Below are 21,916 nucleotides of genomic sequence, written 5' to 3' on the forward strand. Positions count from 1 at the left end.
TTTTTATTTTTATTATCTGTAGCTGCACAGCTGCACAGCTACAGATATTTTAAAAGGGGGAGAGGAACTGGGCTGTTCCTCTCCCCCTCCCTTTTTTAACTTTTACAGAGGCGCAGGGTCTCCCATGGTGACCAATCAGGGGCGCCATGGGCTCCGCTGCCAAAAAAGTCAGGGTAAGTGCCTGACTTTTTTGGAGTGGAGTTTCCAGGGTTTGCCCCTGGATGGCTTCGCAATGGCAGCTGTGTCATGTAGATGACGTGCCGCTACTGCGAAGCCATCCCGGGGCAAACCCTTTGTGTAGACATGCCTCAGGTGCTACATGCATACAAATGACACCTGCTGAAATTCACTTTTCTATGCAACTGTTAAAGATACAGGAGACTGTCATCCTTTTCTTATGGTCACCCTAGGGGACAGAGGGAGGACCTTGGCCTTAGTGAGCTGAGTTTGCTCTTGAAGCCGCCATATTGGCAGCCGGGATTGTGGTGAAGGTGGCGGAGAATGGTCTGAGGCAGTGGCTGTAGGGGGAAAGGCAGGTTTTAAAATGTAGGGGAAGAGGGAAGGAGGTGGGCTTGAGGCCTGAGGAGACGAAGCAAATGTCATTCAGTGGCAATTGATGTGAGGGCCAAAAGTCCTTGACTGCATTAAATAAAAGTAACCTCCATACAGCTTCTGGAAGACTGACAAAGTGGGAGTCAAGGAAACGTATGTTTCGCTCTCAGACTACTAGAGCCATAGCAACATGGGTGTTATACTAGTAATTGTAGAACTTAGGTGCCCAGTAGCCTTGGACATTTAAAGAAAATCCTCATGCTGGTTGCTGGAAAGATTAGGAAACAGGATTCTCATTCTGTCTTCTAAACTGTGTGTGTACACACACCATCCCAATACCCCAGTGAAAACTGGTTTTTTTAAAACTTGATTTGATATATACAAACATGAGAAGGCCCACAAGCTATGTACCAGTACTACTCACTCACTCACCCATGCATTCCCAGTTCTATTAGCAAGGGGGTATTGAAAACCTCAAAACCTTGTATATTCACATCAGCAGAAACTGGTTTAATAATACATGCGGGGCCTTTCCAGATGCAGAAGCAAAATATCCCTGAAGACTTATTATTAGTCATACTGATTGTTCTATCCTACTGAGAATTATGTCCTATTTATTTTAGTTGGACTCACTCCCAAGTAGGTGCACATAGAACTGTAGTCCTTAAGTAGTACTAGTAGAACAATATCCTGTGCTTATGTAGGGTATGGTGGTAGGGATATACTGCAGCACTGATTACGGGGGCATGTGACACATTGTGAATATAACATGCATTGTTGATAAGAATTCATTGTATTTCATAGGAGTGCTGTTCCTAATTATCTGTATATGCTGACTGTAAGTGATTAGTAACAGGTGTGATGAGGGTTATGCGTTGTGAGATAACTGTGAGTAATAGAAAACATTCTTGGAAAAGGAGCAAAGTTGCCACAAGTGGGTTAATTAAGCATTGGAAGCAGAAAGCTGCTTCCAGGCATACTCTCATCTAGATATTACTGGCAAAACTGAAAGAAATGATTAGTAACACATAGAAGCCAGGATATCGTGCTTAATAATAATCATGTTGGTAGCACTTCCAGTTTGGATAAATGCTTTATCTTCCTTACATTTTCAGAGAAGATGAAATATCGTGGTTCTGTGGAAAAGAACGGCAACAACGCGCTCACTACATAGCAGTGAAATGAACATTGGTTGGGAGGACTCTGGAATGGCAAACTTCTTTTCTTCATACTGTAAAGACCTAATTTTGTATTTGTTGTTGGCAACTGGATTTGTGACAAGGGGCATTAGATCCGTCCTTATCCTAGATGCTCAGCTCTGAGAAGCACTAGATCCGCTTAATTCATAAAGGCATTGAGAAAAGACCAGTAATACATTGAAAGCAAACAGAAGATAATTTACCATTCCCCCCCTCCACACACACACACACACACACATTTTTTGGGAACTTTAGGTCTCACTCTCTTTTTGGGAAATCTCTGTGAGCTGATTCATGTGTTATTCACAGCACACTGTTGCTACTGAAAACCTTGCCCCCATTCTTCTGTGTCTCTAAAGCTGCAATTCGATACATATTTACCTGGGAGTAAATCATATTCAACTCAATGGGATTTACTTCTGAGCATAAGTAAAGGCTTGCATTATAAAGCAACCTTCCCAACCATAGTGGCCTCCAGATGTTTTGGACTACAACTCCCAGCATCCCTGACCATTCTGGATGGGGCTGATGGGTGTTAATCTGGAAGGCACCAGATTGGGGAAGGCTGCTCAAAAGTGTGCAAGTGCTCACAAGGCAGCACTAACTAACCCCATGTGATGTGATGCCAGTGTGTGAATTTTCACACATCTAGACCGATCTCCATGTTAGAGGCATGTAAATGTGCCCCCTTCCAAGTGGATTTCCGGTGCAGAAACTGGCCCACAGCTGTGGTAAACAAAGCAAGATGTTCATATTTTCTTGTAAATATAATTACAGCCCTTAAAAAAAAAAGATGCCAAAGAAAAGTCTGGAAGATTTCCCTCCCTCTTTTCATGCCATGCTCTGTTCATTCTAACCCAACCGGCGCAGTTTGCAAAAATACATGGGTCCAAAGTTAGCTGTGAGGTGGGGAAGGATTAGCTCTCCAAGTCTGCAGTCTGGATAGAAAGAAAATGTGCTCTGGAACAGACTCCGGAAATGGCTCAAGTCTTCAACCTGGACACTGATGTTGTACTGGACTGCTAGTAACTCCACCGCTCTCTCAACCACATACTCATTCTGGAGCTGAGACAAGGTGCAGGTCGAGTATACCACCTCTCCTCCTGGATTGGCAGCAAGAAGTCCAGCTCTGGAAAAGGAAGATAAAAGGAATGTTCACTGGGGCGGATGACCGGAAGCTAAAGCGAACCACTTGTCCAGCACTGTGGGCCATGCATCACGAACCAGTGCACAGAGCATGTGGAGTTCTTTGGCCAGACAATATTCTGGAGTCCTTTACCTTGAACCATCCACTGCCTCTTTAACCACTGTTCTTTCTATACCCAGGATCGGATAGCCTTCCACTGCCCTGTTAAACTGCCTCTTGTCAAAATTATCATTTTGCTCTTCCTACAAGTTAACTTAAATGTTTTTAATCTTTAAAGCTGCCTTGCGTCCCAGTATTGGGGAAAAGGCGGGACACTAATATAATATAATACCAATATTCTGAATTTCACCATACATGGTCCCCTCCAGTTGTTTTGTACTTATAACACCCATCAGCCCTAGCCTGCATGTCCAATCATCAAAGACCCTGGGAGTTGTCCAAAAAAATCTGGAGGGCACAAGGTTGGGGAAGTCTGCCTGAAAGCATTGCTTCTGTTCCCCATTCTCTGTTGAGTCATCATAGACCAAGTGGGAGAGTGCCTTACAAGAATCTAATGTAAGAGCAGGAGCTTCTTGGGATGCTTACATTAAAGTATGGGTGGAACGCCAGGCTTTTAAAAGAATCATTTGCCTAGTCACTTATGGCAAATAAAAGTCACCATAGGAGACTAGGCAGGGAAGAATTACGGAAATCTTCCAAGCCACAACTAACACAGGTATGTGTGGCCAGGCAGGAAAGCAAACCTGTTTGTGGGCTTCTTTGCAAGGCTACAAATTATTTAATCCTTCCCAGAACATGGGACACAAGCATGGCTCAGCACCAAGCATACATAACAGAAGGTCAGGATCACTCACACAAGCAACTCTAGCTGGAGCATCGGTAACATCTGACGCTCCCCCTTTCTCATGCGCATGAAGATATTATTGTCCTCTTCGATGAGTGAGTGCCGGTCATTTGTGCATGGCACATCCACAAGCACCTGCATGGAACAGAAGGCAAAATATTTCTCCTAAGTAAACTCCCAAGAGTTTTGCCTGTTCATTTCCCTCCACTAATTCAGACATGTTTTGGTCAGGTTTCTTCTACTCTGTTTGAGAATATTTCAAATTTTAAAGTTTCTGGGGTTTTTTTTAACAGCGATGGGGAAACAAACTAGAAGGTTGCTGAGTTTGTTGTTGATTTAGAAAATGAAAACTGAAATTCTCAGGTTCCTCTGCATAAGAGAATATTGGATTATATATTAGTAGCAACCTGCTGTAATTCACATCACAGCTGCAACTATTCCTAGACGTCTTGCATATAAATGAATGCTCACTTATGGTGTAGTGGTTAAAGCACTGGACAAAGAGTGGAGAGACCCAGGTTCAAATACCCACTCGGCTGTGAAACTCACGGGTGACTTTAGGTCAGTCACAATCTCTCAACTTGTGAGCATAAATTGGTGAGGAAAACCATGTATGTCACCTTGAACTCCATAGAGGTAAGATGGACAATAAGTATTATATAAATAAAATTAATGACATACAATTGGATAACCAGAAGCAATACTATCAAGTATAGGTAATCAAGGATTAGATTTTGGAAATAATTAAAAACAGTAATTGGATCTAACAGTTCAAGAATAGAAATAGATTCCCAATGAAAACTGCAACTCTCCCAATGAAAACTGCAACTGCATCATCATCATCATCATCATCATCATCATCGTAAAATGTTACCAGACTGTGAGGCTATGCACCACATTTTGTGTCTCTATTGTATGCAGGTGAGTTCCAATGGTGTGAGTGTTGATGAGTTTCAGCAAGGCCATGAGCTATGGAGTATTGGGGGTCCCAGAAATCCCACCATAAGCACTTCTGGCGACTGGTTGAAGAGACGCTTACAGACTGTCCAGAACCAATAACTGTAGTGTCAGTTGTTACAACATTCTTTGGAAATAGCAAGCTTGTGGTCAATTGACCAGGGGCATTGCACCATCAGCAATACAGCAGTTACTGACTCGTAGGTCAACGTTTAAAGGGCAGGAGAATATTAGAAGAATCTGCAGGATCAATCAATAACAGGAAAATGTATATAAAGTACATAGCAAAACACCCAACTGGAGTTCCTAGGGCTGAATTTAACTGCATTTTATCTGAATAAAGGTGTTCAAGAAATTGCATTTGGGTTTTGAGTCTCAGTTTGTATCTCACCCCATAATCCCAGTAATTCGTAAAACTTACCCGATCATAAGTGTTCATCTCCAGGTCACCCCATTTCCTCCCATCCCCTGTTGTAATCCGCAAAGTATTAAGGATCTCTTTGGGAAGGTAGCTGTGGAGTACCTCCTGCAGCCGGCGAGTGCGAGAAGCAGAGAGATCATTGGCTGCCAGCTCTCCTATTGAAAGAAGAACTGCAGCATAAACCAAGAGCAGCCCAGTTCTCAGATTCTTCAAATCACAAGCCAAAATCTCTGCATGACAGGGAAATGATGGCTATGTTGCTGTGTGGTGTGCACACCCTCTTACTCTCACACACAATCATTCTGTCACACACACACACACACACACACACACACACACACACTGGCTCAGTTCGGACAACACATTAGTCAACGCAGTGTGAAAACTTCATTCAATAGTTGAGTTTTTAGGACGTACTGCCCACACAACATGTTCTAACTCCACCATTGTGTGACTGCGGGCTACTGTGGAATTGACAGTTCCTCCGCCCTCTCTCCTCCCCTGGTCCTCACAATAGTCATCCATCAGCCATTGCTGCAAAAAAAAAAAAAAAAAAATCCTCTCCTAGAGCACTTGCTCTTTTTGTTGCTCTTGCCAGGGAACTCTGTACCCATTGGGAAAAGTCAACTCAACCCAATGGAAAATTCAATGGAGCCTGCCACAGAACATGCAACGCAATGGTTGTGCAGGAACTCTCCTCTGCACAGTGTGGTTATTCTGCATGGAGTGTTTTCACACACAAAAAACCCTTCACCATTGCGTGGAGTTTTCCCACCAAACAACATGTTTCTCAATGGTGGTGTAGAAAATTCCACCATGGAGTTCTAAAACCACTGTTGACTAATGTGTTGTTTGAACTGAGCTACAGAGTCACCTCTGGACAAGGCCATGGATTCAGAGGAAGTATTAAGAGGGGGAGAGAAAACTGCCCTCAGAACTGGATCCAGACACTGTCCTGGAAGCTCCAAGGCAAGAGGAGCCTGTACCACTTTGGCCTGAGGAGGTGGCCTTGCCATCCTCGGACTCTGTGGACTCCAGCCAAGAAACCCTAATGGTACCGTCAGCGTCAGCAGCTCTTAAAGCAGTCTGGCTCCTTTAACTGAATAGGCCTCTCTCACTGCAGGCACAGCTCGCCACTCAGATGGACCTGCAGCCCTACTTAAGGCTCATTCCGGGGTTGCCAGGGCTGAAGCAACATGTGAGCCTGCTCCTAGGGATCTCCAGCCACCTGGATTTGACCTTATCAGAACCTGACCTTTGCCGAGCATGACTTTGCCTTAATGGAAACTGTACTTTGCTTTGCCAGAACCCAACTCTCACCTAGAGCTCCTGCTTGGACTGGAACCCTATCTGGTCAAGACCACATCCTGGGATAGAACAAGGCAACAAGAAAGATTAACCCATGCAATCCAAGGCACAATGTGCCACAACCAAAGCAAACAAGATGCACCACATCAGGTAGCTCCAGCTGACCAAAACAAGTGAGTCATGCCATCTCCCATAGTAATGCACCCAGGGTTCCTAAACCGATCTCAGCAAAAGCTCTAAGGCTACATTTCCATTTGTATTTGTGTTTTTAACCTGTTGGTTGTTTCATTATGGTTTTAATTTTTGTGAACTGCCCAGAGAGCTTCGGCTATTGGGCGGTATAAAAATGTAATAAATAAATATGTTATTACTAGAAAGCAAGTCTCACTGAACACAGTGGGACTTACTTCTAAGTAAATATGCACAGGACCAATTCATTATACTGCACAATTTTCATTTGTGAGACAGGCAGGAGGAGAGGAGCAAGAAGCTGTGGACAATGGAAACACAGCTCTTTTCTCATCCCTCTCTTCTACTCCACCTTCTTTCCCAGCGCAGAAAAACTAGAAAACTGCATGAGACGACACCTAAGTGTTTATGCAGTTTGTGAGTCTTGTGAAAAAGGGGAAAGATCTACAGCACTAAAGGCTTTAGGCCTACAGGAACATAGGAAGCTGCCTTATACTGAGTCAGTCCAAAGGTTCCTTTAGCTCTACACAGCCTACACTGACTGGCAGCAGATCTTCAATGTTTCAGGCAGGAATCTTCACCTGCCCTACCTGGAGATGCCAGGGACTGGACCAGGAGCTTTCTGCAGGCAAAGCATGTGCTCTACCACTGAGCTATGGGCCTCCCCCAAATGTAAGACACATAAACCACAGCTAGAGATAAGAAGATCGGGGAGGGGGGACACCAGAAAAAATGCAGGAAGGGAGGAAACATATATTCCCCAGGGATTTTTAAAAAAAAATCTGGGGAAAGTGTTTCTCCCCCAAATTTTTCTTTCCTCACCTCCCCCGCATGTTTTCTTGTCCTCGCCTAGGCGCAGCACATAAGTACCTACTCCTTTAGCATCTTTAAGCATAAAGACAGTCTACAAATTTTAAAAAAGAAGGCGACAATCAATCCCAAGCCCGCTTACTAGGGTGCAAGACAACTTCTTACTTGGGGCAAGGAGACAACTCACTGTTGAATAAATGCAACTCCATAAACCCTATGACGACTGATGGGAAAAAAACTTTGCACAGAATATACGAATCATTCAGATGGCTGCTCCCTAGATCAGTTACTCAGTGGACCTCACAGTTTGAAACATATTCCACATAGAAACAGGAAAAAGGGTTTGACTAGTCACCTCTGTCTACACCACAGGAGTACCAACTGCATACAGAGGGGCAAAGGCAGGAAAAGAAGGTTACTTACGGCAACACCCAGTCTGCAGAAGTGCCAACGTTTTCCCACCTGGCGCTGCACAAAGGTCAAGGACCAGGTTACCGGGCTGTAGGTTGAGAGCCAAGACAGGCAAGACTGATGCAGCATCCAGGAGATAGTAGCCCAGAATTCCTATCAGGTCTGGTCTACAAATAAGGGAAATGTATGAAGCTTAAACACACAACAGGCACAAGAAGTGAGAACTCTACAGCAACTCCTACTGAAAATATACTGGCAGTATAGAAGGGCTATAGCTTAGTGGTAGAGCTTGGCTTGCAAAAGCTTCAAGTTTCAATTCCTGACATCTCCAGGTAAGGCTGGGAAAGGCGAATGCTGGAGAGCTGCTGCTAGTTTAGATAACACTGAGCTAGATGGAACAATGAGCAGGCTCTGTATAAGGCAGCTTCCAATGACCTGGTTCACACATCACTCTGGGAAATTGCAGAAGGAGCAGAGCACACAAGGCGCACACTCATCATTTCTGTGTACAACTACCAAACCAAACCCAGACACTCCGGGTTGTTTATGAGTTAAACAACCCATAGTTAACCCAACACTTGTTCATAGTTTATTCTTGGGTTAACTGTGGGTTGTTTAACCCATGAACAAGCCAAAGTTTCCAGGTTTGCATGTCACATTCCTGGGTTGTTGATTAAAAGCAGAAACAATGAGCATGAAGCTCATGCATATTGCTTGTCCCCATAATTCTTGGATTAAACAACTTAGAAATTGCCCAGAGTGGCATACAAACCAGGTCTATGTCATTCAACTTTTCAGTGGCAGTCCCCTGTTTATGGAATTCCCAGCCTGTTTTGTAACTACATTGTTTTGGGAGGGAGTAACCCTCCAGATGATGCTGGGCTCCAGCTTGTGAAGGCCTAGCAAACAAATAAAACAAAACAAACCCATAAAAAATTGACACCTCCCCCCCCCCCCAGGGGAAAAAACATTGCCCCAAGGATTTGGGGGAAATTGGGGGGAGGGGACTGCCTCCCCTACATTTTCCCCACGTTTTCACATCTGTACTCCATTTCCTGTCCTTCCTGAATGCCTGCCATGCTGGGGCAGCACAGGTTGCTCACCTCTAGATTGTAGTTTTATAACCTGTTCTGTTATAAAGAACTTTTTGTGTTTAATATGTTGTAAGCGGTCTTGGGCTCTTATTCAGTCTAAATGCTGAAATAAATAATTACATTGATAGATAAAATCAGTCTCATGCAACCACATATGGTGGTGCTCCGAGCAAATAAACAAGACTACAAGAAGCTACCAGAGTATTTGGCACTATTCTGCTCCCCCGCCCACTGCCACCTGTTCTGCCTTCTTCTGGGAGGGAAGAGAGCATGTACACACTCCATTCTTCTAAGTGAAAAAAGCTCTGAAGTCAAAACCAGGCACTTCAAGAACTTAAAAGAGAAACATATGATTCATTAATTATGACTGGAAACAACCAGATATTTTAGGAGACATTCACAAGGAGAATATTTATTTTCACCTGACAAATGTTGAAGAGTGCCCCACCCACCAAAAAATTAAAGATCAGTTACATACCTGGCTGGATGAAAAAGACTGATGTCTCCTTTGGGGAATGTGTAGCATTTGATGTTGGGACTGATGGAAGGAAGGGGCTGCCCTTGGGATTTAGAAGATTTAGCCTGAATTTCTTGGGACGAGGTTGGTTCGCTGTCAGCTTGCTCAGCCATGGAATCGGAATCCTGCACTCCTTTTTGAGATTCCCAAATGAAATCCACGGCATTCAGGTCTTCCAGTTGCTGGATGACCTGCTGCACATCAGAGAAATTGTTGACTAGGGCTCCATATTTCTGCTCTGACAGGAGGCTGATGCGGATCGAGGGCCAGAGGCTGCCAAACTGCACACTGTAGTTCATGTCAAATATCTGCAGAGCCAATCTGACGGAAGAAATCCGAGGAGCAGTGGTTGCCTTTACAAGAATTAAAATATCAGGCATGTAAAAGACCTGAATTCCCCAGTGCTGCTAAAGAACCAACCTATCAGTGGTAGCCCCCCAATTGCGAAATGCACTCCCCACTAAGGGCTGCCTGGTGCCAACATAGGCACAGTTCACATATAACAGCAGCAAATTGTGGGGTGAATTAACCCACAATTTGCCATGGTGCCTCCTGGGTGCATTCCACAGCCGTTTTGAATATTCAACCCCCAATTGGGGGTTGCTACATAAAGTCCAAACCTGGACACTATAAGTTAATCATGTATTAAACAGCCCACAGTTAACCTACAATTAGTTGTTAGGCTAACTGCAGGTAGGTTAACCCACAATCAATTTATGATGTTCAGGTTTGGACTACATGTAGCAACCCTCGATTGACCCAAACTGGGGTTGAAGGCTACGGAATGTGCCTGGCACATGATTAAAACACAATTTGCTGCCATTACGTGCGAACAGCCTCATTGTCATTTTTTTGACACTCGGTTAAGGCTTTTTCTACTCCTAGACATTTGACAGCATATGATGGGTTTTTTAATGCCACTAGTCTCATCAGGTCCTAATATTTTATTTTAACTGTTTTTTGTGGGTTTAAATCATTTTTAAACTTTGCACATTAAAAGTTTTATCTTTTTATTACATTGTATTTTGGACTGCAATTTTTGTGAACTCCCCAGGGAGCTTTGGCTCTTGGCGGTATAGCAATAAACAAAATAAAATGAAATGACCTTTCCATAGTTTGGGTTTGGTATAGCAAGGGACTAGGGCCAGGCGCCCTTCACATACATGAATACACAATTCCACTGTGGTATAGTCCTAGATTTCTGGGAAGTATGAGTGAATATCACAGTCATGAGACCGGAGCCAATCACACAGCATTTCCAACTCAATCAACACCCTGCCAGTAAGACCCAGATGGGAAAGGCCATAGGATTGATCCTTCCCACATGAGGTGACACCAGCGGGAAACAACTCCCACCCCACGGACACACTCTCCCTTATGCAAGGAGGGGGCCCAGGAGGCCTTGCATTCCACAACTAGAAAGCCCATGTTCTGTGGCTGAAATATACAAATGGAATATTTTGTTCAGTTGACGTGTTTTATTTTGCAACAGTCCTTGATACTGTTTGTTGCATTGCTTTTGTGGGAGGCCAAAGTATAAATTGGCTTGGACTATGTGTGGGCTTTTTTTAAGTATTTCTCTGCAAAGAGGAGGGCAAGTAACTTTTCTGAAGTTATTTGCGGGTGGTTTTTTTTTAGTGTGTGTATGTGTCTATAGGAACAAAACAGATTCTGCATAAGGCAGAATAGAGAAAAATCATAGCCACAAGAGGCCTGGATACTAAGCAGACCAGGGTATATCTTAGTGAGTCACTGCCTGCATGAATGCCTTACCGTGGCTCCTAATGCTTCTGGGCTTGAAAACTGGGCATCTTGTAAAGATTTGGCCTTATGATTGACTGAAATGAGTATTATATATTACCGTATTTCTTCGATTGTAAGACGCCATCGATTGTAAGACGCATACTAATTTCAGTACCACCAACAGAAAAAAACCCTAAGACACACCTGCGATTCTAAGACGCACCCCATTTTTAGAGATGTTTATGTGGGGGGAAAAGTGCATCTTAGAATTGAAGAAATATGGTAAGTTAAAAGACAAAAGGGTATTAACTTCTGTGAACTGCCCAGAAAGCTTTGGCTACGGGGTGGTATAGAAATATAAGAATTGCCTTATTTACTATCCTATATCACTAGGAGAAAAACCTATAATCAGAAAACTCATGCTTGCAATCCAATCCAAAACTATTTCCAAAGCTCCTGCTATGCTTTGTGGACATATGAGCATCTCTCAGACCATTCCATTCTGTGGGCTCAAGGTGGGCTACAGAAAAACAGGGTGGTGTTGGTTGCCCAACCCCAAACACACACATTTCTGTTGCTCAAGGACTCTCAACACAAGAAGTTTAAAGCTGCAATCATATATCCGCTTACCAAGGCAGAAACCCCACTGAACTCAATAGGATGTGCTTCTGATAGATAGATAGATAGATAGATAGATAGATAGGATTACACGTAGGTCTGTGAAATGTACACACAATTACTTTTCAATTCCATTAACCTCCATGGGACACTTCCAAGTAAAAATGCATGGGATGGAGCTACAAAATTTGTATTTTTTTAAAGACTGACGGAGCAGGATTGTCTGTGCAATCCTATGCATGTTCTAAGCCCCTCTGTGTTGGATGCAAATTGAATCATGCTGAGAGCAGGAAACGTCCTTCAACTCCCAGCATTCCCCAGCCAGGAATGCTGGGAGTTGTAGGACTTTTCTTCCTGTATAAAAATTTATAGTTGCGTTTTAAATTAGAAATGACTCAATTAAATCCCATTCATTTCAATCAATGACTGAAGCTGCAACTCTATATTTACATAGCCTATATGACCGAGGCTATGATCCCATTGACCTGGGAGTACGCTCCACTTCTGCATAAGGCACGTACGTCTGCTTTCAACCCATTTAGGCTTACGTGGGGTAAGCTTGCTTAACCCTGCCACTAATTTAATTCCATGTAAACAAAGCGAAAACCGAGCGGGGTACGTGTGGTGCGGGCTATCGTGCCGGGGCTGGCAGGAGAGCAAGAACCACATGGGAGGCGGAGCACGCAGCGGCGGCGGCGGAAGGGGCTAGTAAGATGGCCGGGAAGATATTCCGGTCTGCGGGGCTGTGTCATAATCCCTCCGGGCCCGCCGAAACGCCCGGGGAAGGGGTCGGCCTCCTCCTCACCCATTTCTTCTTGAAGTGTCGATGCCGGCAGGGAGCCGAGGCGAAAAACGGGCCGCTCAGGAAAGGAGTCTCTTGCCGCAGCAACTGCAAGAGCGGCCGCCTTCCATACCCGGCGTGGGCAGCCGCCATCATTCTCTTCCGATGTTAAGAGCCCGACATAGGCCACGCGGGCCGACGCAAAAGCTCCTCCTCCTCCTCGTGGGGCCATCTACGGCGGACCAAGGGAGGCTGGCGGCTCCAACTTTGGTGGGGCTTTGAATCCGTCCACTCAGAACTCTAGTGCTGATGTCCCTCGCAGAGTAGGTTCAGCACCTCGGATGGCCCCTTTAGAGTTCTGGCTGGTTCTGATTAAAACCCAGAGCGAATTCACAGGCCTGCCAAAATCGCTGGCTACAGGCCAGCCCGAAGGACAGGGCAAGAGATCGCAGATCTTCCTAGCCTACATACCATGCACATCAGGCATCTTAATTTTATTGATGGTGCTATATAAATAAATAATATTTTATTACATTTATATACTGCCCCATAGCCGAAGCTCTCTGGGCGGTTTACAAAAGTTAAAAACAAAGGTGACGATTTTCTATCAAGCCACCTGGCACTTCCTACAGAAGTTGTGGAAGGAAAAGTGGAAAGCTACAGCCCTAATCTGTTCATGCTGGAAAAGAAAATCTCTTCCCTCTGTCCTGCCACAATGCAGGCTACTTTGACTAATTACCCCCAGTGTACATGGCTCTATGTCTGCTCCTCAGTTGTGAAAGCAGTATCATGAGGGGGGTTTTCCGTTCCAAATTGCAGATCCTTCACAATTGTACTCAAATCAAAATACTGCTCTTCAGCTTGTAAAGTTTAACATGTTTGAAATAAATGGAATGGCCTCATACTATATTATCAGCTATATTATACCTTTGCACTTACTGGGTATAATATAGCTGATAGCTTCCAGGATATGTGCATACACACACAAATATGAAGGTTGATTGTGCAAAGTGACAGCTTTTGTACACACTATTATGCAAACGTTAATATCTAAAGATAGCTTTTTTTCCTGTAATTTATTCAGGTTTTGGCTTTTCCTCTACTTAGAGAGGAGGGAAAGGAACAGATGGCTAGAGAGAGAGAAATTAGCATTTTAATAGGGGAGGCAGCAGGAAGTTGTACACCCTGCCTAAGTGCTTACAGCCTTTGCAGTTGCTGCGATTTCTGTATCTTTATTTATTACATTTATATACCGCCCCACAGCCGAAGCGCTCTGGGCGGTTTACAACAGTTTAAAACAGTAAACATTAAAAAATATACAAAATTTAAAAACACAAGATGGGCATAACAATCCAATGGCAGCAACGAAGGAAGAACCATGGCAGATGAACTGCCACTTGCTAGGCCCAACTAGACTCATAAAGGGTAACATGAAAGGGATCTGTAGGGGTGGGGGCAGTCATTTCCCCATCTTTTGCTGTTTAAGATTTTCCTTTCCATTAGTCCCAGTTGCGGTACTGGTGTATTTTTTGCCCCATGCAATTCGAAAGCTGCCTCCATCACACTTCCTTTTTGCCCTCTCCACTGCAGCAGACAGCAGAAAAGCAACAGCAGCAGCCATGGGGAGGGTCTTCCATTATATCTTATGACCCATGAGTCACCTGTCCAGGGACCATAGGATAGCATCTTTAGAAACCTTTCCTCCAACAATAAGTGTTTTCCTGATTTATTCTCCTGCCTCCACCTCAATTATTAGTTGGTGCTTTCTTCTGAGTGTTGTATGTTCATTTTGACTTGTTTTTAACCCAGGAAATTACAATCCATATGAGATTTCATTAGTTTTGATGCCATGAAAAATGGACACTTTGAAGTAATAAACTTCCTGAATTTTGTTTATATTTAATGTCAGAGCATGCTGGGATACTTATTTATTTGATTTGTATCCCACCTTTCTACCAAGAAAAGCGGCACTCAAGGATGTTTCTGAGTTAACACACATTTTTATATTTCACAGGAAAAATGTTTAATATGGGAAGCTACAGAAACATTGTGAAGATTTGCAAATCTTCCACATAACACAGAAGTAACTTGACGGCAACTCTTAAACTCTTACAGAGTTGCCAGAGAGCTAGTTCCAGTCTTCTCAAGCCACAGATGCAGAGCAACACATCTACAACAGAACATGCTCAGGTTTTCATCCAGTAAGCAGAAGGAGGAGACTGGCTTGTAATAATATTTATTTCAATTTGGAGAAGAGTTTATGAGCCACCTGAAACCCAAAAGATAAACACATTAAATGAAAACAGGAGTTGCCTTATGTAGAGACACGCTACTATTAATGTTACATTCCCTTTGGGAGCTAATTGCATTATTGCAGAGTAGAAAGCTTGTTACAGAGGGCTGCACTTTAGCAGCAGTGGACCAATCCATAGGATTTCCTTCACAAAATATTTGGATGCTACACAGCATTTATAAACAAGAACAAACCTTTTTTGCCAACCATACTATTTCTCTTATGAAGATGACAATTCTTTCAAAGCTATGGGATACATATCAAAATGGCATTTGAATTCTTTGCAATTAAACCAATATCTAGATTCAATTGTTGTTCCTTGTTTGATATCAATATGGAATGAATAACGTTTCTACAGCTCAACATTGGAGAAATAAGATTCTTTCAGAGCCACAAGTCAATGTTCATGCTTAGAAGTCATTCTGAAGCAAACTTACACAATGGTCTCTAGCATGTAAGAAGTCAAAAAGTTCCTCTGTACACTGTTCTTGTGTACGGGACCTTGAAGAAACTCGATCATCGCACTTCTCTAAACGTTCCCGGGCTTTCACACATTCTGCTGATTGTTCACATTGTTCCCTGACAGTAGTTAAAGGATCCTGGAAGAAAAGCAATATAAAAGAAGGAATAGTTACTGTTCACATTGATTCCTGATAGCAGTTAATGGATCCTGGAAGAAAAGCAATATATACGTACGAATAGTTAATACAGATGGCTCATTACTAAGAGAAGTTCATACTTAATCTAACAAGCTGGAATACAAAAGCTTGTTATCTCTGTCTCTAATCCCAGATAGATGTGAATCATAACAAGCTTAGAAACCAATAGTTATAAAATGCAGGCCATCACCAACTATACTGTGACAACTAGTATGACTGAGAAGCATTTATGAAAAGTAAAGCCACGAGCCTCAGGATTATAAACATGAGCCTGTGAGCCATGCATAATTTTTTGGGTATGCAGAGCCCATGCATAAATTGCAATCCAGATTCTGTCTCCTGTTGCTCTACACTGGGAAAAGAAGATGCATGTAAACTGAAATTTCAGGTGTTCCAAACAGTGCAGTTTGGAGTAAATATTAAGCAAAACAAGAAGCACATGAAGATACAGTACAGTAACAAGAGTACTAATACCTTTTACTAATACCTTGCACCATGTACATTGATGGTGCTATATAAATAAATAATAATAATAATAATAATAATAATAATAATTTTAAGTATATGATAACACTCAGAAGACATACAGAAAAGACATAGCACTTATCTGACTTGCCTCATGCAATTCTTATTATCAATTTATCATTTTATTCTTGAATTATCAGTCCTAGGAAAAAAAGTTACATACTGTTGGGCAAGAAAGCAAGCTACACCTAGGCTTGGCAGAAGCAGCTTTTATAAAGGTGCCAGTAAAGCTCTGTGCAGAAGCAGCTATAAATATTGAAAAAAGTTACAATGTGATCTGAGAAGAGATGCTACTTTGCTGAAACAAGATTACTTGCATCTCAGTTTGCCATACAGAAAAAGGTATGTATTAACACTTTACTAACCAACTTTCAGCTCTGATCTCAAGAAGTCATCATCCCCACCACCCACACATCTGTGCACCATTTGTTAGTTCGATAGATTTGGTGAAATAATATTTTAACTGTTTGTTGTGCATGAGAGTCCATCATCATTATATTTAAAGTTACATACCACAAGCTCTGCTTCTTCCTCTTCCTGAATAAACAAGAAAATAAAAAAGTCATAAGGCTCTTAATATTCGCTTAATATAACTTTAGTCATAGCAAAACCAATAGCAATTCAATTATTTGCATTTTTCGATGTCGTACAGCTTCTTCCTTTCATAACACATGTTGTATTTGCTTATTACGGAAATCATTTACTCAAAAATATTTATTACAATTGAACTCAGCCATGTTGGCTGAGGCAGATGGGAGTCCAACAACAATCTGTTTCCCCCCACTATGTATTAGAGGCTGATGTAATTCAGCATGCAAGTTATACTGTAAGCAAATATGGGAGAGACACAGGCAGCATTACGTGGAAGGCACTGTGAAGCAAAGTAATATGGGATAAAATAAATAATAAACAAAGAATAAACACACACAGTAAGCATACAAACATGGGTATCCATAGCAGATTTCAAAATGAGATGGGGAAAATTATACAGGAAGGAAAACCGAGAAACAAATAGAAACAAGACTGGGGAGAGCTTTGTGAAGTAGTACACATCATTTTCAGCAGGAATAGTACACTAAGGTACTGTACACAACAGAGACATTAAGTTGAAACTGCTCTAGCTGAGATTATAGACAGTAAGAGCAGAGAGGGAGGACTGGGGGCTCTTTTATCTGGAAATAAGAGCATGTGTGCGCATGTGTGGACACAGAAGTTAGGAGCTCTTTGAAAAACAAGGCAAGGAAAAAATTCAATTGGAGAAGGGAGGGATGAGTACGTGTAACCTGCTTTGAATTTCTTGGGTGGGGAGGGAAATAAATACATGAACTATGAAACTGGAGAGGGTTTAACAGATGAGCATCAAGAGAGGGTAAAGATTCGATAGCAATGAAATAGCAGGCACAGAGAAAATGAAATACACACAGTAAAATCCTATACGTCTTTACTCAGAAGTAAATCCCATTAAATCCAATGGTTCTTATTCCCAAATAAATAGGCACAGATTGCAGCCTTAGCTATTTTGGCTGAGGTCTTAACAGATCTTCCACAGTCCTATTGAGTAAGTTCCAGAGCAAAAATATAGCAGGAAGTAGACTAAGACTCCGCGGGGAGGGGAGGTGGCGGTGAGCAAAGGCAGCGGGGAGGCTCAAGGAAGAGGACGACGGGCATTCCTCAAGGCAAACGAATTAACCACCTTCCCGTCTCCCACTGCAATGAAGGGAAGAGCTCACCTCGGGGTCGCCGGTGCGGCCTTCCAACGCCTTCTCGTCCTGCCACCCCATCTCGGCAAACCTGTTCTCGCTTAGCTGCCTCAGAAGGACACGCAAGGGTCACCCGCGCGCTCAACGGAAACCCCTCCCATCCTCCGCACTCTTTCCAATACGACGCTTCGTTCCAACCGACCTTCTTAAGATGGCTGCCTTTTTCTACGCCCAATACGGCGCCTCCGTTCGCGGTTCATACGCAGGGTTCATGGCCCTACCATTATGGCTGCCAGTCCCGCAAAATGGCGGTAGGGTGGGTGGAGGACGCTTGACCTGCTCAGTATGGCAGCATCATACCTCTGCATAACAATACGTGACCCTCCCAAGATGGTGTAACGCAGCCCAGGTTCCCTCAGAGTAGACCTGCCGCCTGACTATGGAGACCAAGTACGGGGAGGAGATCGCTGATCAGAATTTTATTTTATTTATTTATTTAAGGATTTTTATGCCGCCATTCAGCCAAAAAAGGCTCTCATGGCGGCTTACAAAAGTATTTCTTGACAGTCCCTGCCCACAGGCTTACAATCTAAAAGGCATGACACAAAAGGAAAGGGGATTGGGAGGGAGGAGGAGGGGGGAAAGGAAAGCAAATTCAGGCACTACAATCTTAGTTGTAAAGTTCAGCAGTTACAGTTGACAGCAGGAGGGAGGGGGCTCTCAGCTGGAGCTGGACCCAGGCACGGTGGAGAGGTGCCTGGCTGCTGCTTCCTCCCTCACTGGTGGCCTCTCCTCAGAATCCGCTGAGCCTTTTCGAGCTAAGTGGTGTGATAGTCAGCTCCATCATGGGACGAGTGGAGAAGGAAGTTTGGGGTAAGAAGGGAGAAGTGAACGTAAGCGGGATCAGTCCTCATGTCAAGACCCTCGGGAAGCTATTCCTTGCTATGAAACGTGAGAATCTGACGCCAGCAATCGGGTTAGGGCGTCCTGGTACCGCGTAATTTAAAGAGCTTTTCTGAAAGGCACAGTAACACAAAATATAAGTGTGTGTTCCAACCAGCGGCCGGGACAGGGGACCACTGAAAACCAGAAAGCCACGCTTTGGGAAGAAGATTTCTTAGGCTGCGACCCTAAACATGCGTACTGGGGAGTAAATCCCATTGGAAATAGTGGGATGGACTTCTGAGTAAGCATGACGAAGATTGTGGTGTTGGTGTAAGTGTCGATTTCCACAAAATGTGAGGGCTCCCTGGAGGATCCAAATCCGGCTGGATAAGGTCCCTGGACCCTGATCATAACGGTTTGTGTTTTGAATAGACACCAAAGTTCATTCTTACTTTTTCAAAATTACACGCTTGTACTGCTGAATGTTCTTTGTGTAATTTTGGTATCAGCTATTTCGCTTTTGTTGCATTTACCTGTACAGGACAGCTGCTTCCCCATACTTTTCTCCGTATACATGTTACTAAACTAGAATTCTTTACTGCAAGATGTAATGAGTGCCACCTTGGATGCCTTTAAACGAATTTGTGAAGGAGAAGAATATCCATGGCTACTATATCTATCACTATAGATTATCTCCAATATCAGAGGCAGTATGCCTCTATAGAACAGTTGCTAGGGAACAGGAGTGGGAGGGTGCTATTGCGCTCATGTCCTGCTTGTGAGCTTCCCATTGCAGCATCTAAATGGCCACTGTGCGAACAGAATGTTAGACTAGATGGGTCTTTGGTCTGATCTAGCAAAGCTGCTCTTATGCAATGCTGTGCCCACTTACATAGCAGTACAGTCTACTGAATTTGATGGGACTTACTCATAAGTACAACATGCTTTGGGTTGGACTCTAAAGAGTGTGATTAATGGTTTCTGCTGTTCGTTTACAGGAACACTAGTGATATAGTTCTATTGCAGAACTTATAGAAGGGTGGAGGTGAAATCATTAGTTTACCAACATCCTGTGTTGGTAACATCCTATCAGACTGTGATGGCAGAGAGGAACCTTCTCAAAACAGCTTTGAAACAGAATCAGCCTCCATGGTTTTGGTTTGTAGTGGTTGTCCTTAGTGCTGTTTTTGCTTCCTAGCACACTACATACTACAGAATATACTTGGAAATAAAAAATTTCACCAACCTGCTGACAGTATCTCTGGAGGTTCAATCCTGGAGGTGAAGCATTGTATAAATAGGTCCTCCCCAATTCACCTAAGCCTGTTCTTTCTCTGCAACTGAAACACAGCTTTGTGTTGATTTCTCCCCACAAAAGCACTTCCAGGTCCAATCCTCCAGGGTATCTTGCCTCGGCTTAACATCTACTATCTGGAGCGAATTGAGGAGACTGCTGTGAAAAAAGGTCTGTTACCTTGTGGGAGGGATAAAAGTGTGTTTAATGGTTTCTGCTGTCCTGGGAAACTAATGATAGCAATGCCACTGTAGGTGTCTCTTCAATCTCCATTCCAAAAATTTCTTTTTTCTCATTAAACACCACTTTCCACAATTTTTGAACAAATTCACATTCCCACCACATATGTAAAGGCGTTCCTTTTTTTTGACATCCTCTCCAACAATTTGCTGAATTCATCTTATTTACTTTATTTAATCTCACCAGGGTTAGATACCACCTCCATATAATTTTATAATAATTTTCTTTTATCCTCACTGATATATTTCTCAACACTCTTTGTCTCCATTTTCCCTCCCAACTCTGTTGCCCTATTTGTACCTTCAAATCAGTTTCCCACACCATCTTACCCATATTTTTTGTCTCCCCCTTCACAACTAATATTCTATATATTTCACTCGTTAGCTGTCCGGGAAAGCTGCCAACTGCCGACAATAAATAACAAGCTGGAGAACTGAAGGAAATGCAAATGGTCTTTATAAATGAGGGAACTGCAGATACAGGGTTGCAAACAGTAGGCATAAACTGGAACAGACAGACGTAACTGGGGAGAACTGGGACAATACAAGGCAAGAGTCCAAGCTTACAGAAAGCAGGTTTGTCAAGAGCAAGTCCGTGGTCAAGGGCTTTGGCAAGCAACGTGATCCAGGGGCAGTCCAAGGTTCAGCAAGACGAGCAGGCAATGTGGTCCAGAAACAATTCGAGGTTCAGCAAGACGAGAGCAGGCAATGTGGTCCAGAAACAATTCGAGGTTCAGCAAGACGAGAGCAGGCAACGTGGTCAGGAACAGGTCCGAGGTCAAGACAGGAATCTGAGCAACCAGGCAGAGAAGTCACAGGCACCAAAGACCAGAGCTTTTGCCAGGGAAATCAGTTCATCTCTGACAAACTCTCCCCAGCTCCCTGCCCCGTATTTATGTTAGCCACGGCTGCTCCCAGCTGTTCCTTGATTGCTCGGCGTTTTAGATAAAGCCTGTGGGAGCGGCGCCTAGCTTTCTTTCCCGCTCACTGCTGACTGAACGATGGGGCAGGTAAGTCTAGCTCTTCCTCCTGATTGTCTGGCTTGGCAAAGCTCCCTGCTGGCACACTTGTGCTTGGCTCTTCCTCCTCCGGTTTCCCTAGATTGGCAGGAACTTCTGCTGGCACAGGTTCCACTTCCCCGGGGCTGGACTCTCTGGCACAGGGTCCAGGTTCCTCCAACTCCTCATCCCCTGACTCCATACCCACACAGGGTATGACACTAGCCCTTTTATCCTTTTATTTTCTCCTTTCTCAATTTCTCTCTTCAAGATCTTTTTTTAAGTATTTTTGATTAATTTCACAAATTAAAATACATCAACATAATACTAAAATAAAGAAACAAAATCTAATCATATTACATAAATTTGATTAAATTTTAACATTTGTAATTTATCATTTTAACATAATTACATAACATAAGTGCACCCTTCCACCCTTTCGGGATCTATTCCTGCTTCCAAATTCTCATTGCTTCTTCTGGTAGTGGTTTTCCACTCCCCTTAGATAACACATATACTAGGAACTGTTTCCAAATTCCCTCAAATTCATTCGTATTTGTTATACCTCTTCTTACTTTTATACTGCATGTCAGTTTATCATTAATAGCAATATCCCAAATTTCTTTATACCATTCTTCAATACGATAGTCTCCTTGAACCTTCCAGTTCCTAGATATAATTAACCTTGCTGCTGTCAGCAAATTCGTTATCAGTTCTTTAATTTCTTTATTA

The 21,916-nt window shown here is 43.2% G+C and overlaps 2 protein-coding genes across 2 annotated transcripts; both read right to left on the reverse strand.

Moving 5' to 3' along the window:
- Positions 1-943: 943 nt before the first annotated feature.
- Positions 944-12,774, reverse strand: NSUN4 (NOP2/Sun RNA methyltransferase 4). Its single transcript, XM_063139487.1, has 6 exons — positions 12,616-12,774; positions 9,411-9,802; positions 7,851-8,005; positions 5,121-5,275; positions 3,753-3,877; positions 944-2,880 (listed from the first exon to the last, which is right to left on the reverse strand). The coding sequence occupies exons 1-6, from the start codon at positions 12,745-12,747 to the stop codon at positions 2,604-2,606; spliced, it is 1,236 nt and encodes a 411-aa protein (XP_062995557.1). The 5' UTR covers positions 12,748-12,774; the 3' UTR covers positions 944-2,603.
- A 1,815-nt stretch (positions 12,775-14,589) lies between these two features.
- On the reverse strand, positions 14,590-17,913 carry LOC134407547 (cytochrome b-c1 complex subunit 6, mitochondrial). Its single transcript, XM_063139418.1, has 4 exons — positions 17,799-17,913; positions 16,582-16,605; positions 15,322-15,483; positions 14,590-14,860 (listed from the first exon to the last, which is right to left on the reverse strand). The coding sequence occupies exons 1-4, from the start codon at positions 17,847-17,849 to the stop codon at positions 14,828-14,830; spliced, it is 270 nt and encodes an 89-aa protein (XP_062995488.1). The 5' UTR covers positions 17,850-17,913; the 3' UTR covers positions 14,590-14,827.
- Positions 17,914-21,916: the final 4,003 nt, after the last annotated feature.

Source organism: Elgaria multicarinata, chromosome 1, assembly GCF_023053635.1.
Source record: "Elgaria multicarinata webbii isolate HBS135686 ecotype San Diego chromosome 1, rElgMul1.1.pri, whole genome shotgun sequence".
Lineage (NCBI taxonomy): Eukaryota > Metazoa > Chordata > Lepidosauria > Squamata > Anguidae > Elgaria > Elgaria multicarinata.

Coding starts and splice junctions, on each gene's coding strand:
- NSUN4 (XM_063139487.1), bottom strand. CDS start 12,747: ATGATGGCGGCTGCCCACGCCGGGTATGGAAGGCGGCCGCTCTTGCAG. Junction 3,878..5,120: donor AGATGAACACTTATGATCGG/GTAAGTTTTACG, acceptor TGTTCCATGCAG/GTGCTTGTGGATGTGCCATG. Junction 2,881..3,752: donor CTCCAGCTAGAGTTGCTTGT/GTGAGTGATCCT, acceptor TTCCTTTTCCAG/AGCTGGACTTCTTGCTGCCA.
- LOC134407547 (XM_063139418.1), bottom strand. CDS start 17,849: ATGGGGTGGCAGGACGAGAAGGCGTTGGAAGGCCGCACCGGCGACCCC. Junction 16,606..17,798: donor GCCGCACCGGCGACCCCGAG/GTGAGCTCTTCC, acceptor TTGTTTATTCAG/GAAGAGGAAGAAGCAGAGCT. Junction 14,861..15,321: donor TACATGCTAGAGACCATTGT/GTAAGTTTGCTT, acceptor TTTGGGTTTCAG/GTGGCTCATAAACTCTTCTC.